Genomic DNA, 17279 nt, shown 5'->3' on the forward strand with positions numbered 1-17279 from the left:
CTCCTGTCGCGCGGTGCCTGATGGGATAGCGAGTCCTCCAACCCTCCTTTCTGCCCTGTGTCTGTCATGGCGGCGCCCTGGGCCTGGCCGGCCTCGGCCCTGCTGCCGCTGCTCCTCCTGCTGCCTCCCCCTCCGGCGGGCGCCGTTTACGAGGACCAAGTGGGCAAGTTCGACTGGTGGGTCGCCCGTTCGCCGGCCCGTGGAACTCGCGGCCACTGGAGTTGCTGGTCACGAGACCCGCAGGCCTGGGACAGGTTCGGGGGGTGCCAGGCGGGGCTGCTTTGCCCCCCCCTCTGGCTGGGACTGTCCAGGGCTGGGCGCGGGCACGGAGCGGGGCTGCCGCTCAGCTGACCCCCCGGCCCGTCTCAGAGCACCCCCCACCCTGTGCGTGAAGTGGGCCGGCTGTGCCCCCCGTGGTGGCGTAGCTGGAGGGGGGCTGAGCACTCAGCCTGGCGGGGAGGGCGGCGAGCGGCCCCTCCCTTCGGAGCCATTCGCCGCCCCTCCAGGCTGAGTGCTCCGCCCCCTCCAGCTACGCCACCCCCCACGTGCATCACTGACCCTGATCCGCATCTGGCGCCAGCTCCCCAGTCCAGGAGGTCCTCTTGGAGCATTTGGCAACCCCTCCAGCTTCCACCCACCCTGAATAGCTTGGCTGCCTTTTGTTTCGCCCCTGGGTCCAGACCAGACAGCCTCAGCGGGGGCGCCATGAGGAGGGCGCAGTCACACCGGGCGACACACCTGGGGGTGCCTGACACCAGTTCTGGCCAAAGCGGTGAAATCTCGGTGTTTGCAAATACCGTGTGCATCAGAAATTGATCTCTTGATTTTTTCATGGAAGGGAAAAGCTGGAACATAAGTACAGGCGTGCATCACTTAACAAGCTTCCGCTTAACAACGACCACATATATGATGGTGGTCAAAGCACAACAAAGAAGCTGTTGATGAGGTAGTCAGGACTCCCATAGCCTGCAGCACAGTGTCTGGTAACACAACACAGGGTGCAATCCTAACCCACTTTCCAGCACCAATGTAAGGGTGATGCAGCTTTGAGGCAAGGGAACAAACATTCCCTTACTTTGTGGAGGCCTCTGCAATTGCCACCCAACTGCAGGATGCAGCACATGCCCCATTGGCACTGTTATGCCAGTGTTGGAAGGTTGGTTGGGATTTGGGCCAAAGAGGCTCTTCATGCAAAGAAGAGGCTATCTCCAGTAGCCTGTACAGCCAACTGGTGCCTGGCAGGGAGTGACTGTTTCCACCTCAAAGGCACTAAATTGGGCTGTATGTTCACTTAAAGACCTAATCGCAAAACAGCGGGGATCAGAGAACGTAATCCCTGTTGTTAAGTGACATACAGCTATAGTGTTAATATATTCAAATAAACAAATAACGTGGGGCTTACACTCACCCTAGTGATGCCATTGCATTTCGACTACGTGTATGATATTGTAATTTATTCTGTATGGTCTGTTACAAGAGGAAGTCCATCATGGGGGTGACACAATGATCTTTTGCACATCCCACAAACCCTAGTGATGCTTCTGAACCTCAGGTTTGTATGTGATGCACATGAATGAACATTTATACTTTTGTATACATTTGTGTGTTTCACATGCATCCACTTTTACACTTCATTTTTCTCTTTCTCCAGCTTGGTTTTTTACCTGTCTTGAATACCTCAGCCCAGAGTTTCACACGCTCTTCCCTTTGCTTTTCTCCCAGGAGGCAGCAGTATGTGGGAAAGATCAAGTTTGCCTCCTTGGAGGCCTCTCAGGGCTCCAAGAAGCTCATTGTGGCCACGGAGAAGAATGTGATGGCCGCTTTGAATTCCAGGACAGGAGATATCTGTGAGTATCTGTTCCATAGTGCCCTGTTTATGGGAGACATTGGGAACATTGGTGATTCCTTGTGAATAAGGAGAAGAGGTGTGAGTGGGCACATGTTGGAATTGCTTCTGACTCTTACTTGCTCAGCATTGTGTGCAGATAAGCTGTTTTGCATGTATAAAGCTCTGGGTTTGATTTGTATCATTTTTATGTGAAGGATTGTGACTAGCTTGGAAAGGCTTTGGCTGCGATTCTGGACAATTAGTCCCATTCAGACTAGTCAGCACTGGGTTTCACAGGTCACTGATCTGACAGTATTTGGGAGAGGCCGTATCCCCACTACTGAAATCCAGTTTGCATTCCAGGTATCTCTAGTTAGAAAAAGTCACTAGTCGTTGCTTCTGGGAAAGATTTCTGTCTGAGGCTTGGGATGCTACGTAGTCTGTATGGCTTAGATCAGGGGTGCTCACACTTTTTTGGCTCGAGAGCTACTTTGAAACCCAGCAAGGCCCGGAGATCTACCAGGGGGGAAGGAAGCGTCTGACAGACACCCCCTTTAATGTATGGAGCCCCTGCTGGAGTCTAGTCAGTTTCATCAGTTTTGTTGCTGCATGCCTGAAGAGCAGCTAAAGTGTCAGTTTCAGTGTCAGTTTAGTGTCAGCTAAATATGTCAGTTTCGTCTAGTCAGTAGGCGAAACTGACATATTAACAGGGCTCCGCGATCTACTCATTTTGCCTCGCGATCTACCGGTAGATTGCGATCCACCTATTGAGCACCCCTGGCTTAGATGAACCAATAATATGATCTGTCATTCAGCAGTTCTTTTGGGGGAGGGTCTGTGGTTCAGAGGCAGGGCATGTTCTGTGTTGAACATCCCAGGTTCAGTCTTGTGCTAAAAGGATCCTGGGCAGAAGATGTTGGGAAAAATTCTTCTCTGCTTGAGACTTTGGAAAGCAGCAGCCAGTCAGAATATAGAGTGGATAGACTGCTGATCTGACTCACCAAAGGCAGCTCAGACACTCATTTGATACCTGTTTGTTGTTTTTCTTCAGTGTGGCGCCATGTGGACAAAGGGACTCCTGAAGGAGCAATAGATGCTTTGCTGATTCATGGGCAAGGTGTGTGAAATGTTGCCTCCTAACCGTGTTAATTTGCCTTGTGAGAACTCTGTACCTGCCCTGAGATGCCTTAACCGTCCAGCACCATCATGGGCACATTGAGGGCTGTCGCTCAGTGCACGATGCATGTCTTGAACCTGCACACTGCTTTTGCATTCAGGTTCAAGGCCCAGTAGCTTCTTCAGGCAGGATTGGGAAAGACCACTGTCTGAGACCCTGGAGAGCTGCTGCCAGTCAGTGCTTGTCAGTGCTGAGCTTGATGGATCCAGGGTCTGATTAGGTATAAGACAATCTTCAGATTCTTCTATGTCTCAACATTCTGTGCGGCTGGTTTTAAAAGTTCACAGTTTACTCACATGCAAATTTAATTGACTAATTAAGGATTACCTGAGCAAGACTTCTTTAATATATTACACATTTATTATTATTGGTTGATGGGATTCTGTTGGAATTCCCAAAGTCCCTGTGTGTACATCTCACAACAAGCTAGTCAGGACTTTTATCCCAATGTTGCAGTTTCGGAGGTTGAGGCTGATTGAGCTCAACGTGTCTGAGGCTGAAGTCCTATACACACTGAACTCACTGGGGCTTGCTTCTAAGGAGACAAACACAGGATTCTGCTATAAGATTTTGACAGGTTGGATTTGAAAAAAGAAGGGTTAGGGTTAGCTTGCTTGCTTAGCGTGACATCAGTTCTCATTTTCATTGATCGTCATTGAGGTACCTGATTAAGTGATTAAGTGACCTGATTTTAAAGATACCTTGGAAAAGACGTGAAAAGTAAGATACACTCCCCCAGCACTTTAAATGGAGAAAGAACGCATTTGCTCAGGGCTGTGTTGGCAGCGGCTGGGCCTTAATGTATTTTTTTTTTCTGCCCATCTCTAGATGCGATCACCATCTCTAACGGAGGCCGCATCCGCCGTTCCTGGGAGACGAACATCGGGGGCTTGAACTGGGAAATCTCGATGGATGGTGGCAGGTGAGGATGTTCTGAAGGTGGATGTTGTGATGACAGGCTTGTTAGTCTGGAAGAAATTCACACTGATGACCATCTTTGTCTTTTCATGGCAGTTTCCAGATGGCCAGCTTGGTGGGGCTGCAGGATGCTGTCAAGTACTTGGCTGTTCTGAAGAAAAACGTGCTCTCCCTCCATTACCTCTCCAACAGCCACCAGAAGTGGGTGGAGCAGTTACCGGAAAGGTAGGATCCTGAGTAGGATGTGCTGTGCCGTTTCTCAGAGTCTCTCTTGAGCACTGGCGCAGTTTGGTCACCAGTAATGGGTGCTCAGTTGATGGCCAGTCATGGCAGCCAGTTGCTCTGTTTGCACGGCCAGCTTGTATTCAGGTGGAACGTTGTGCGGAGGATCATCCTCTGCCGTGCGAGGAAAGGCTTCAGCAGCAGAGCAGCTTTAGCTTAGCAAGAAACTGCCAGTGGGAAGACATGATACACATTGGCAAAATCTCCAGTTGTGGGGACAAGGGGATTAGTTGGCAGTCTCTTGGTAGGTATCCAGATGGACAAAAGTTGCTGGTTCTTAACTGTTCATGGGAACACCTTAGGGTGTAATCCAGAAAGCTCCCCAGGCTGGCCCAAGTCCTTTGTGCTGGCCCCTTTGTGTTGCGCCACTGGGAGAAGAAGGAGGCTGGCCCACAAATGTGCACTGGCCTCTGGAGGCCGATGTGGGACTCACTGAGCCGGGGGAAATGGTGAGTCCGCAGCAGCCAAGTTTGGCCAGAGCAGGGGTCTGGGGAGGCGTTTTGAGGCAGGGGAGGGAGCACAGCGGGAGGGCGCATGGGCAGGCGGGGCTAAGTGGGGGGTGGGGCCAGGATCCAGCACTTATGCCAGATCCGGGCTGCTCTGATCTGCACCAGCTCCTGAGGTGATGCAAATACGAATAGCCCCATTGGGGCTGCTGCTGCTTTACCTGGTGTAAGGGGAAGCAATTCCCTTTGCTCTGGGCTGAGCCACTTTCAGCCCCAGCCCTGCCTTGGATGCAGGGCATCCACCTTTGGGATGGTGGGCCCGTCTGCTCCAGGGCAAGTTAGGGTTGGGCTGCCCATGACTTCCTCATCCCATGTTAGATTGTTGGACTTGCCGATCTAAGTGACCTAAGCTGGCACCTAATCTAACCTGAGGGAGGGATTCTAAGGTCCAGCAAGCTGGGACACAGGAGCTAGGTGAGGGCAATAAAAATAAATACGTAAGTGCATACAGAGGTCTACTCTGAGCAGGAGCAGAGTCCTGCTTGTGAGTAGGTACAGGTGCCCAAGGCACAGGCACTTGGAAAAATAAATAAAACAGAGGAGGATAAAGTGGAAAGCAAGTTTTTCTACTTGGTTTAAATTAACCCTATACTTAACCCAAGTTAAACTTAATCTAAGTTAGAACATAATCTAAAGGTTCAGTAAATTAGGATCTAGGTGAGAGCAATAAATAAATAATTTAAATAAAGGTGCACACTTAATAAAAGCAGGATTTTACCAGGGCTAAACAGGATTTAAACCTTAGTGTGTAAGTTCTGCCAAGCCAAAAAAACTCTTAGACCAGTGCAGTTTAAACTCAAATAAAAAACCAGCTTGAGGTTAAAAAACAGTCCAGCCTCAGAAAACTGAAGTAGGAGGGTAAGAACCTAGGAAGGGCCAGTTCCCACCCAGCCAGGGCAATTTAGCATAGTCATTGTCCTTTAGGTCATAGCAATTGACCTTAAGGAGTTGATAAGAGCCCCATTAGGCAAATCCAAGCACCCCATTCAGGGAAATCTCATCTGGGACCAGCCCTTTCAATCAGCAAGGAGGGAGGGAGGAGGAGTTAGCTAGGAGTATAAAGCTAGTGCCTGCCACCACGTGAGCCTCTCTGCAGAAGCACAAGTGGCCTCTGGGAACCGAGTGCCTCAGGAACCAAGTGCCAGGTAAGGCACCACGAGTTTAGCATCTGGGAGGTGGAATGGAGGAAAAATCCATTACGGGTTACAAGCCACGATGTGTATGTGCCACCTCCTGATTTTGGAAATGGGCTATGCCAGAATGCCAGATGCAAGGGAGGGCACCAGGATGAGGTCTCTTGTTACCTGGTGTGCTCCCTGGGGCATTTGGTGGGCCGCTGTGAGATACAGGAAGCTGGACTAGATGAGCCTATGGCCTGATCCAGTGAGGCTGTTCTTATAACCTTGGTAAGAGGTGTGTTAGATGTGTGGGAGGTGTGTGGGAGACAACTGGCTCCAGCCATCTTAGATTCCATATTGCCACTAGATTTGCCAACCACCATTTTGCAATTGGCTCCAGTTAGCAATCCTTGGGATTCTAGTAAAAAGACAAAGTATGCCCAGGAGTATAAGATCTGCCTACACCTTGGGTAAAAAGAGGGCTTGGGAAGTGCTTGTAATTCTTTTGAATGCTCTTGTGGTGACAGCTGGTTGTGTTAACCCATTTTTGCTCAGCCCACAGGGGTACACATTTGGTCCCTATTGCATATATGCACGTTGGGCAGAAATGGTTTAGGGTCCAGTCATATCCAATTTTCCAGTGCTGGTGCAGTCATGCCAATGGGGCATGCACAGCATCCTGTGGTGGGGAGGCAGTCACAGAGTCTTCCTCAAGGTATGGTAATATTTGTTCCCTTACCTTGGGGCTGCCTTGTGGCTACACCAGTGCTGGAGAGTTGGATAGGATAGGGCCCTTAATTGGCTTCTGGTTTCTTTTCCCCACCCCAGCGATGTCGTGCAGTATCAACTGGTGTATTCGCATGGAACGGGGGTGGTGCATGTTCTCGGAATCGTTCCGCAGAGCCACTTAAGCATCATAACCTTCAACGTAGAAGATGGAGAAATCATGAAACAGGTGGGGCAATATTCTTACCATGGAGTAATTTGCTTATTTTCTTAATTTTAAAGATATACATATCCTGCCAGAAGTCTCAGAAACATCACTTGTTTCAGCCTTCAGGCTTTTTTAAAAAGTAAAATTTGTCATCACTGAGAACTATAAAGAAAATAAATTGTTTGTTTTTTTAAATCATAAACTTTGTCCACCCTGACAAGCACTGCTGGATGACCCTGCACGAGGAAGCAGCTAAGCTATGACCTTGGCTTGTCTTCAGAGCAGACTGTTGGTGTAGCTCCCCACCACCACCAAATATCTGGTGGGGGGTGACTGCTTGGCAAAGCATTTTCTTTCTGCCTCATACAGGTCAGAGTGGCGACCCCCTGGATGCAGAGCCTGAACGGAGCTTGTGGCGTGGTCGGAGGGGCTGTGCTTGTCTGCGTGGAGACAACCACACACTCACTGTACACCTTGGCCTTGGACACTGAGGAAGAGATGAAGCAGGTCCCATTGCAGGTGAGGGAGCTGGCAGGAAGTTTTCCAGGTTGGTCCCTGGCAGCCTCTTCAGCGAGGCCCGGGAAACCCTTTCTCTGCCAGCCTGTCTCCTCTTGTCTTGTCTCCTCCCTTGGCACAAGAAGCAGGCACCCCCTTGATCCATGTGGCTAAAAGTCTCCTCTGTCTTTCCTGCAGCCACTGAGCCTTGAGTTTGAAGAGGACACCAGGCCCCGAGTCTTGTCCTCTCAGCCCAATCCCGCTGCGGCTTCCCGGGCCCAGTTCTTCCTGCGCCTGTCTCCGAGCCACTTTGCCCTGCTGCAGTATCGCAATGGCCTGCTGAACCTCCTCCGGGACTTCCCACAGGTAAGCGTAAAGAGCCTGGTGTCATTCTGATGCGGCTGGGTCAGAGCCAGCCTCTGTGAGTACTGCAGGCCAGCCCCTGTGGATGTGCTCTTGGAAGGAAGGAAGCTGGGGGCTATAGCTCGGTGGCTAGGCAAACATTGTGCATGATTTCCCCCCCCCCCCAACGTGCAACCTGAAGTGGTGCAAGCCAGGCACATGTTTTCTAAGCTGGAATCATTCACAGGAAGGCTTTTATTTGAACACACCACCAAAATCTCTTGTGTGGAAATCCTGCAGAAGCTTTTTTTCTGAGGCTGCAACTTTATATCAACTTATCTAGAAGGAGGTCCAGTTGAATTCAGTGGAGCTTCTTTTGAGTAGTCATACCTAAGCATGCCCTGTTAATCTCCTGTGGTGGTGGTTGTGTCTGACAGGCTGGCCTTGTGACCTTTGCAACAACCAATGAGAAGATGGTCGCTGCTGTCCTCACCTGCAAGAGTGAAACAGTGAGTGTTGGCCTGTCTTCCTGCAAGGTGAAATGAGCTCTGGTGCCTGCCTATCTGTCTGCACCCCGTGGTACCTGAGCTGGTTTTCAGCAAGTTCAGTGCAAAACATGCAAACCGGACTCTGTGCTTCATTTTGTGTTCTTTGCAGAAGGCAGGACACCCCACTGAACCCCAGGCTGCCAGCTCGGTCGGACAAGCCCACAAGCAGGTATTGTCTCTAGTTATAGTCCCAGCCAGCTCTATGTACTCTCTCACTGCTGAAAACCCAGGAAGCCAGTGGGGTGGGATGTGTTGACTGATTGCTTGTCCTGTTAAGGGAATGCCAGCTTTTTGATCTGGTTGCCATGCTTTCTTGTGGCAATGCACATGAGGGCCAATTGAGGAGATGGTGGCATTTGGACACCTACCCAGAGTTGATTGTCTCAGTGCCTGTACCTGTGTCAGTTTGCAGCCTGTAGAATGTCAGACAAAGGGGACTTGTGGTTTGCCATTGTCCCCAAATTCACATTGACAAGCTGCAGGCAGGGCAGCTGTCATGCAGAGAGAAGGATGCGAACTTATGAGCATGGAGCAAACCTAAACTCCAAAGACTAGGCCAGAGAGTCGCCCCCCCCCCCCAAACTGGAACTGAGCACTCAAATGCACAAAGCTCAAAGCTAGTATTTCAGAAGGAAGAGTCCTTCTGTTGCTCAGGAGTCCAGCCTTTGCTTTGCATTCAGAAGGTCTCAGGTCTAGCATCTCCAGGCAGGCCTGGGAAAGACCAACCTGTCAGTGTGGGATGACAATGTTGAGCTCTGACTTAGGACTCAGTCTCTTCCTAGATTCCCTCCTGTTAATCAGGCATTCAGCTGTCAAGTAGTTTTATTTTCAAATGGAAGATTAATGTTTTGGTTTTGGTTTTTTCATCCCTTTGTATCTCTCTTGTTAAAATCTTTTTTAAGTTACGATTTTTTTTCTTACACAGAGTAATTATTCAGTTTAAATAGTTAGGCTGCAAGCAAGAGAGTGACATTATTTTGCATGAAATAGACCCAAAGCAGTTCAGACTTACCTGCATCGGTTACTGAACCCCTTTCTTTTTGAACTGAGTGTCTGAACCGGGAGGTTTAAAAACAGAACAAAGCTCAAAACAGATGACTTTCAGCTGGAGTAGACTCAGAAGTTCCTGGTTCAACACCCTGTTTACAAGAATGTTTACAAGACTGAGCAGATGAAAAACCAAGGCAGGCCTGATGCTGAACTGTGGCTTGTTTGCTGTTTGCTTGGCAGCTCACACCATGGCTAGTTCTGCAGATGGATGCCAAACCCTCACGGATGAAGCAGTTCTAACTTGACTCCTCCTCACGTATCTTGCTGTGTGAAATGCTTTGTGATTGCTTGTTTTGAAAAGAGGGTGCAAATATTTAGTCAAGGTGCTTCCTTTTGCTTGATACTGCAGGGATCCTTCTCCTGCCATAACCAGTCCTACGCAATTAGCTTGTACTTGGCAGAAACTAGCCAGAGGTTGCTGGATACCACCATCACGTTCACCTTGGAGAAAAGCAGCACCAGGCCCGAGCAGGTAAGGGAAGCCACCTGCTTGTTCAGCACAGAGAGGCCGCAATGGATCTGCCAGAAAGATGACTGCAGATTTTTCCAAGCCTCTTATGGCCTCCCTCCCTCCCTCTTTCCCCCTAGCTCTACATTCAGGTCTTCTTGAAGAAAGATGATTCTGTGGGCTACCGGGCGCTGGTGCAGACGGCCGACCACATGCTTTTGTTCCTTCAGCAACCTGGTAATTTTGCATGCTTGGTTTGAAACCCCTAGAGGCCACTCCTGCCTGGGAGCAGTTTCTTTTGAGAGTGACGGGGAACTGGATTGCTAAAAGAGCGACTGAGAAGTCCCACCTGCCTAATCAAAGCAACTGAAGGGGGTGATGGCACTTAGTACCCACTCCAGGGCTGAGGGGACCCTTGGCAACCTCCTGACATCAGTGGTGGGCTTCCGAAGGGGTCTGGGGTTGGCAGTAGGCAGTGGTGCGTCATTGTTTGATCATTGCTAGTGGCGGTTCTCTTGGTGTTGGTTAGTGGGCAGCTGCCATCTTGGTTTCCCACAACCCCTCAGACATTTTGTTACTTCAGAGCATTGCAGGGGGAAGCGTAAGCGCAGACTACAAGGACATTCAAGCTTGTGAGTTCACCTTTTTTGTGTCTCTATCTATGAAGGAAAAGTTCTGTGGAGCAGGGAGGAATCCTTGGCAGAGGTGGTCAGTTTGCAGATGGTGGACCTTCCTCTGACAGGTGCACAGGCTGAGTTGGAGGGCGAGTTTGGAAAGAAAGCAGGTAAGCCACTGCCGGTTGGAGAGAACCGTTCAGTGGAGACACAGCTGGCTCCTGAAGCAAGCAGAGCATGCATGCGGTTGGAAGCTCGCAATGTCTTTGCCCAATCCACATTTTGCTTTCGATCACGATAAAGTGACCCTTCATGTCAAAACGGGGCTGGTCAGACATGTTTTGATGGGGCTGTTCCTAGCAGGGCTTTAATGGAGGTGTCTGTTTCCCCTGGGCCTGCTCCAAAATCAGCAAGAGCAAATGTCCAAAGAACACTGGACCATCCTGACTGTCCTCTGGAGGGCTCTACGTTTCTCTCACTCTGTAAATTAACAATTTCCCCTTGACCCTCTTTGGAGCTCTGCACAGAGACCCAGGTTGGGCCAGGGGAACCCAGTGAGCCCCTGCTGTGTGATGTGGCTTCTCCAGCCTTTTCCAATGTGATTCTTGCTCCCTAAGTTTTGAATGGTGTCTTCCTGCTTTGTTTTTTGCTGCCTGGGAATCAGCAATTCAAGGTAACAGAATTTCCTTTCCGCCTGCATCTCTGATGCTCTTGCTTCAAAGGGGTGTGTGTGAGAGCGACAGAGGTCTGTGGCTGCCCTGGGCTTCAGTGCTCTGTGTCTGTCTGATTTCTTACTCCCTTTCGGTTGTGCTTGATGTGTTGCCCGCACAACAGTGTTCTTGTTGCTGAAGAGGGTGTGTGTTATTCCTTTGGAGCCGCATGACAGATGGGGCTGTTCCCAGGTCTTGCACAGATTTGGGAAGGGTTGGAGAGCACTGAGATCACACGCTGAGCCACGGAGAGAATAGGGAACTGGCGAGGCCTGGCCTCAAGGTGCTTTCCTGCTTTCAGTCTCTCTCTGAGCCTCAGTGCCAGCGGGGCAAAGGCCCCTCTCTTCCGCCAGTGCCTCAAGAAGGGCAGGGGGAATCTTCCAGACCTTGCACCGAGGCTTGGGAGGCAGCTAGGTGTGCATGTCCCATCCCTTGCTCACCACGATGGCCTGGGGTCTCCCCTTCTTTCCAGACGGGCTGCTGGGCATGGTCCTCAAGCGCTTGTCCTCCCAGCTGATCCTCCTCCAGGCCTGGACCTCTCACCTCTGGAAGATGTTCTACGATGCCCGGAAGCCCCGCAGTCAGATCAGGAACGAGATCAATGTGGACAACCTGGCCCGAGACGAGTTCAACCTCCAGAAGATGATCGTGGTGGTGACGGCCTCTGGGAAGGTGAGGGGTGCTCCAGCAGCTTCTGTAATCTGTCGGGGAAGCTGCCTGTTAAGAGTTTCGATTGCACGCCTGGCCTTTTCTCACAAGAACAGCTTAAAATAATGTGTGCATTTCGCTCCAAGGTCTTTCTGTGGGGGCTGGGTGGGCCCATAAGAAAAAATCCCAAGTCTGTAACCCCTTCGCACATTTATTGGGATCAAGCAGGGCTATCCCTTTCATGAGGGCCAACTGAGGTGCTGGTCGAAGCTGATTGGCATGAGTGCCCCCCAGTGGCTGCCCACTCCGCTCCACTGCTCCTCCTGCTTCCTGGTTTGGAAAGGAGAGAGTGGAAGAGAATGACTTTTCTCTGTAAACCACTCTGTGAACTTTCTTTGGAAAGTGGTATATCAATACTGTTAATAATAATAATAATAATAATAATAATGGAAGAGGAAATGTGTCACTCCTGATTTATAGTTGTTGGTTTTGTGACTTGTCAGCTTTTTGGGATCGAAAGCCGCTCAGGGACGATCCTGTGGAAGCAGTTCCTCCAGGACGTGAGGCCGGGATCCTCCTTCAAGCTGATGGTGCAGCGGACGACTGCTCATTTCCCCCACCCACCACAGTGCACCCTGCTTGTTAAAGACAAGGTGGGTGTCCCCCCATCTGGCTTTGTCGTGCGCAGAAGCAGGTGGGGTTCTGTTGGACAGGAGAGAGTGCAGTTTCTGCGTCCTGCTGAGGGTGCTTCCTGTCCCCCGGGAGCAAACGAGGCTTGAAGCCCCCACTCTCCCTCCTCTTCAGGAGACAGGCCTGAGCTCGCTCTACGTCTTCAACCCCATCTTTGGGAGGTGGAGCCAGGTGGCGCCCCCTGTGCTGAAGCGCCCAGTCCTCCAGTCGCTGCTCTTGCCCATCATGGACCAAGATTACGCCAAGGTCTTGCTTCTGATTGACGATGAATACAAGGTGCGGGCTTTTTTCCACGGCAGCTGTGGGAGGGTGTCTCTGGTGCCAGTTTCCCTGACTTGCAGAAATGGGAGGTGATTCCTCAGTCTCTCTTTCTTGCCATCTGGCAGGTCACGGCTTTCCCTGCATCGCGAAATGTCCTCCGGCAGTTGGCAGAAATGGCTCCTTCGATCTCGTTTTACTTAGTGGACTCTGCGCAGGGAAGACTGACTGGGCGGAGGCTGCGGAGGGTCGGTACAGCCTGTCTTTCTCTGAAACTGGGCAGTGGAGGGATGGATCTGGAACTGGGACTCCCAGGGCGCTGAGCATCTTCTGGTAGCCACCTAAAATCTCTCAATTTAGTAGGGTGGGATTCAGTGTGCACTCACTCAGTGGTTCCCAAACGTTTAGCGCCAGGACCCACTTTTTAAAATGATACTCTGTGGGGATCCACCTAGCTTTTTTATTTTTTGAAAAAAAAGGAGATCTAGAAAGAAATATTTATTTATGGGTACAGTACTAATATTTTTAATTATTTACTGATCTCCCTATATTTGCACACGTAGCTTGTAAACTAGGTGAGCTCAGCTCTTTGCAGGGCAGTTAGCAGCAATCTGTTTTTTTTATGGCCTCAGACCTTGAGGCAATTATCTGATCTTTCCAGCACCCGTGTTTTCATTGGAGGCTCTGCTCTGCACTAGGCAACCCACCAAATGTTGGTTTGCAGCCCACAGCTTTGGGGACTGCTGCACTAGCTTATTTTCACCAAGAAGGTTTCTGTGTGTTTGGTTGGGCGGTTGCTGGGAATCCTGCCTGCAGCAGGCGCTGAATCCAGTTGTGTCGTGGGACTCGCTCCAGGTCTACCATCTGGGCTTCTCGGTCCCATTGCAGGACTTGACGACAGAAGAGACTTGGGAGATCCTCATCCCCCCTGACGTGCAGCGAATTGTGACCGTGAAGGGGAAGCGCACCAACGAGCACGTCCACTCGCAAGGCCGTGTGATGGGGGATCGCAGCGTGCTTTACAAGGTTGGTGGGGTGGAGGCCCTCAAAATGCCTCTGTAACGGAATTGCCATTGTTCTCTGAAGAGCCTGGGAAGTGGTGGTGCACTGGCATTTGGACAGAACCCTTTGCCTTGTTACAGTCGTTGAACCCCAACCTGCTGGCAGTGGTGACGGAGAGTGTGGACACACACCAGGAACGCACGTTCATTGGGATCCACTTGATCGATGGTGTCACTGGACGGATCATCCACTCCTCGGTGCAGAAGAAGGCCAAGGGACCGGTCCATGTTGTCCATTCGGAGAACTGGGTGGTGGTAAGAAGGGAAGGGGATCTGGGTTTCTGCCTCCCACGCCTGTCATTGCTGCAGGAATCGATGGTCTTCTCCATAGCATCTGGGAGGACTGTGGAGGGAGGGAGAGGAGCCTTGCCAGGGTACGGCGGCCGTGTGTGTGTTAGAATTCCACTGAACACAGAGCAAGTGTGCCCTTTTTCACGCCCTCACATACTTCATGTAATTTTTGTGCCTCCCACACAGAATAGAGGCTGACTTTGGTCAACTCCTTGCTTTTACCTGCTGCCACTCTTGTGGTTGCAGCCCTTGACCTGGCCGCTAAGTCAGCAAATTTTCAACCGGTGTGCTGCAGGAGTTTATTTCAACATTTTATTTTTTAATATACTGGACTTGATGTTACTATGGTATGTGACTGCTTTTGGGGAAATGTTACACATCTGTACTTTTAACAGGCTACTGTGTTTATGTTTTTAACAATGATAGTAAATGGGACTTACTCCTGGTTAAGTGTGGACAGGATTGCAGCCCAGGATTGTTAAAAAATTTTCCTGCTTGATTATGTCACTTCTGGCCGTGATATCACTTCTGGTGGGTCCTGACAGATTCTCATTCTAAAAAGTGGGCCCCAGTGCTAAAAATTTGAGGACCACTGCCTTAGAGAAGACCACAGAGATCAGCATACAGTGAAAAGAAAAATGTTGACAATGGCTGCCCCAAACTGTGCTCCCCGCTCCCCTTTCAGTACCAGTACTGGAATGCCAAGGCCCGCCGGAATGAGTTCACCGTCCTGGAGCTGTACGAGGGGACGGAGCAGTACAACGCCACGGCCTTCAGTTCCCTGGACCGCCCGCTCCTCCCCCAGGTCCTGCAGCAGTCCTACATTTTCCCTTCTGCCATCAGCGCCATGGAAGTCACCATCACCGAACGGGGCATCACCAGCCGGCACTTGCTCAGTTAAGAAGCTGTGTGGGGGAAACGGGGGAGCAGCGCTGTGGGCTTGTGGCTCTGCCATGGCCCTCCTCCTCATGAAGGTGCATTTATGAGCCGTGGAGGTGTTGGGACTTTCTAGAGCTGGGCCAGAAGTTCTGAATTGGCCACCCAAGACATCTTTCTCATGCCTGTGTTTGTTTAGACTGTTCATCTCCCACCCTTCCCCTTTGAGGAGAGGTCCCCCCAGAGACTCTCTGCATAAGCAGGGCATGCTGGGTAATATGGCATTAATATTTTGTTGTTATTCTGCAGTTGGGCTTCCCTCTGGAGCGATTCTCTCCCTCCCCAAGGCCTTGTTGGACCCACGGCGACCGGAAATTCCAACTGAGCAAACAAGGTAAGAGAACCGGGCTTGGCAGCAAGTCCCAGATCTGGAGGGAAGCATTTAGCCTTAAGAAGCAATCTTGTATGAAGCTTGGCCCAGCATTGTCTGCCCCACAAGGCCAGACTCAGGAGGCAGAGGCTGGTGGTGCTTGCACAGTTCTGAGGCTGTGCCAGGTGGCGCCATGGACAGCACACAAGGCTGCCATGTCTCCAGGTGACGCTGCATCTGGGGAATAAGTTGCCAGCCAGCCAGCAAACCTTTGGCCTTGCCTGCCTTTTCCCAGGGAAGAGAACCTCATCCCGTACTCCCCTGACGTGCAGATCCATGCCGAGAGGTTCATCAACTACAACCAGACCATCTCCCGGATGAGGGGCATTTACACGGCCCCGTCGGGCCTGGAGTCCACCTGCCTGGTGAGCGGAGGGAGGGGTCTTGCCACAGCAGGAGGGGTGGTGGTGAGTAGGAGAGCCGCAAGGAGATGGAAGGGAGAGATTTACTCAGCTGATCTTAGTTTCCCACTGTACTTCCCCCCCCCCCAGGTTGTGGCTTATGGACTGGACATCTATCAGACCCGCGTCTACCCATCCAAGCAATTTGATGTCCTGAAGGACGACTACGATTATGTCCTGATCAGCAGTGTCCTCTTTGGGCTGGTCTTTGCCACCATGATTACCAAGAGGCTGGCACAAGTGAAGCTGCTGAACCGTGCCTGGCGATAACCAGACCAGCGGAGACAGAACCTGCTGGGTTGGGCAGCCCTGACCAACTGTGGGGATTCTGGTGAAATAGGTGCTGTGGGTTGTACCTGTGGAAAAGAGGACTGCGGGTGTTGGGGGGGGGGATTCTTGTGCTGCCTTCAGGAACAGCAAGGCCAGCTCTCCCATGGAAAGTGAGGGAGTCTAGGAACAAGGACATTTTACGGAGGTTCAGGAAACCGCGGAACTTTTTCTCTGTGGGCTTGTCTTGAAACCGAGCCCTTATGTGAAAACTGTAGCATGGCAGCTGTGGTGCCCATCCCTGGGTGGCCTTGAAGTCAGGCACAGTGTGTTGGACCTGCTCGCTTCTGTTGGGAGAGGGGGCTGTTCCTATCCCCTCTCCAACCGCTTCTCAAAGCCTCTGGAAATCCCTGGTTCAAAGAGGTGGTTGGAAGAGAGATCTTGTAATGGTGGGGAATATGACCAGAACTTCTTACTGGGAAATCTGGAAGCTAAATGCACTTAAAACAGGTGCAGGGATGGAACCAGCTGCTGGGCTGTTTCAGAGCTTGGGGCAGGGACTGAAGGGAAGCAGCCGCTCCTCAGGCCGTCTCCTGTTCTGACTGCACTGCAAGTTCCTCTTGTTCTGTATTTCTGTCGTCAACCTGGTTTGGAAATTTCCTGTGGCTTTTTCCCCCCTCCCTGCTCCTTTAAAACTTTGCTTGCTATTAAATTATCCTGAACTGTGTTCTGAATGTGACTGCTAGAATTTTAAAAACGTGCCCCACATTTGGGGTAGCAGGAGCACTGGAAGCCACTTGGAAAAAAAATCTTTTTAAAACCTAAATCAAATGTGCTTTCGTGTTTTTTTCCCACATGCATGTTTTTTAGTGATCTGTACCTCTGACTGTAAGTTACTGGGGAGCCATGGGCAAGGAGGGTCTGCCTTCATCACCTGAGTGTCGGCTTCCCAGAGGCAACTGGTGGAACACAAGATGCTGGGCTGGCTAGACCTTGGGCCTGATCCACCAGGACCCTCCAAGCTCATTTCATTTAATTCCCTTAACTTCACGCAAATCGACCCACAGTTGTACTTTGTCTTACAGTTCTAGACAGACTGACCCACAGCACCTCTTCTCCTGCCTGCCCAGCCTCTGGTGAACTCTCAGTCCCTTTCCAGAAAAAAAGTTTCAAATTGGGAGTCAGTGGCTGCATTTTAGGAATGAGCATTGCAGAAATGAAGCATGCAGGAGCCTTTCCAAAGTACTGCACTAAGGAAACTCTGTCCGACTCGCATGCGCTTCCCACTGACTCCAAGTAAATGTGGGGGATGCTTGTAAAGAAGGCCTCAGCAAGAGTCCCTGTAAGGCAGCCTTGCCAACTTCGGCTAGCAGAGCTGCAAGGCCAG

General features: G+C 50.9%; 1 protein-coding gene across 1 annotated transcript; it reads left to right on the forward strand.

The window, feature by feature from the left end:
- The first annotated feature begins 41 nt into the window (after positions 1–41).
- EMC1 (ER membrane protein complex subunit 1) lies at positions 42–16711 on the forward strand. Its single transcript, XM_066637097.1, has 23 exons — positions 42–176; positions 1723–1847; positions 2880–2945; positions 3834–3927; positions 4020–4148; positions 6658–6784; positions 7133–7282; positions 7457–7624; positions 8038–8109; positions 8258–8317; positions 9548–9670; positions 9787–9883; positions 10314–10430; positions 11443–11642; positions 12122–12271; positions 12423–12584; positions 12695–12814; positions 13455–13592; positions 13709–13882; positions 14604–14814; positions 15104–15188; positions 15460–15589; positions 15716–16711. The coding sequence occupies exons 1-23, from the start codon at positions 67–69 to the stop codon at positions 15893–15895; spliced, it is 2988 nt and encodes a 995-aa protein (XP_066493194.1). The 5' UTR covers positions 42–66; the 3' UTR covers positions 15896–16711.
- Positions 16712–17279: the final 568 nt, after the last annotated feature.

The sequence above is a fragment of the Tiliqua scincoides genome, chromosome 9, assembly GCF_035046505.1.
Source record: "Tiliqua scincoides isolate rTilSci1 chromosome 9, rTilSci1.hap2, whole genome shotgun sequence".
NCBI lineage: Eukaryota > Metazoa > Chordata > Lepidosauria > Squamata > Scincidae > Tiliqua > Tiliqua scincoides.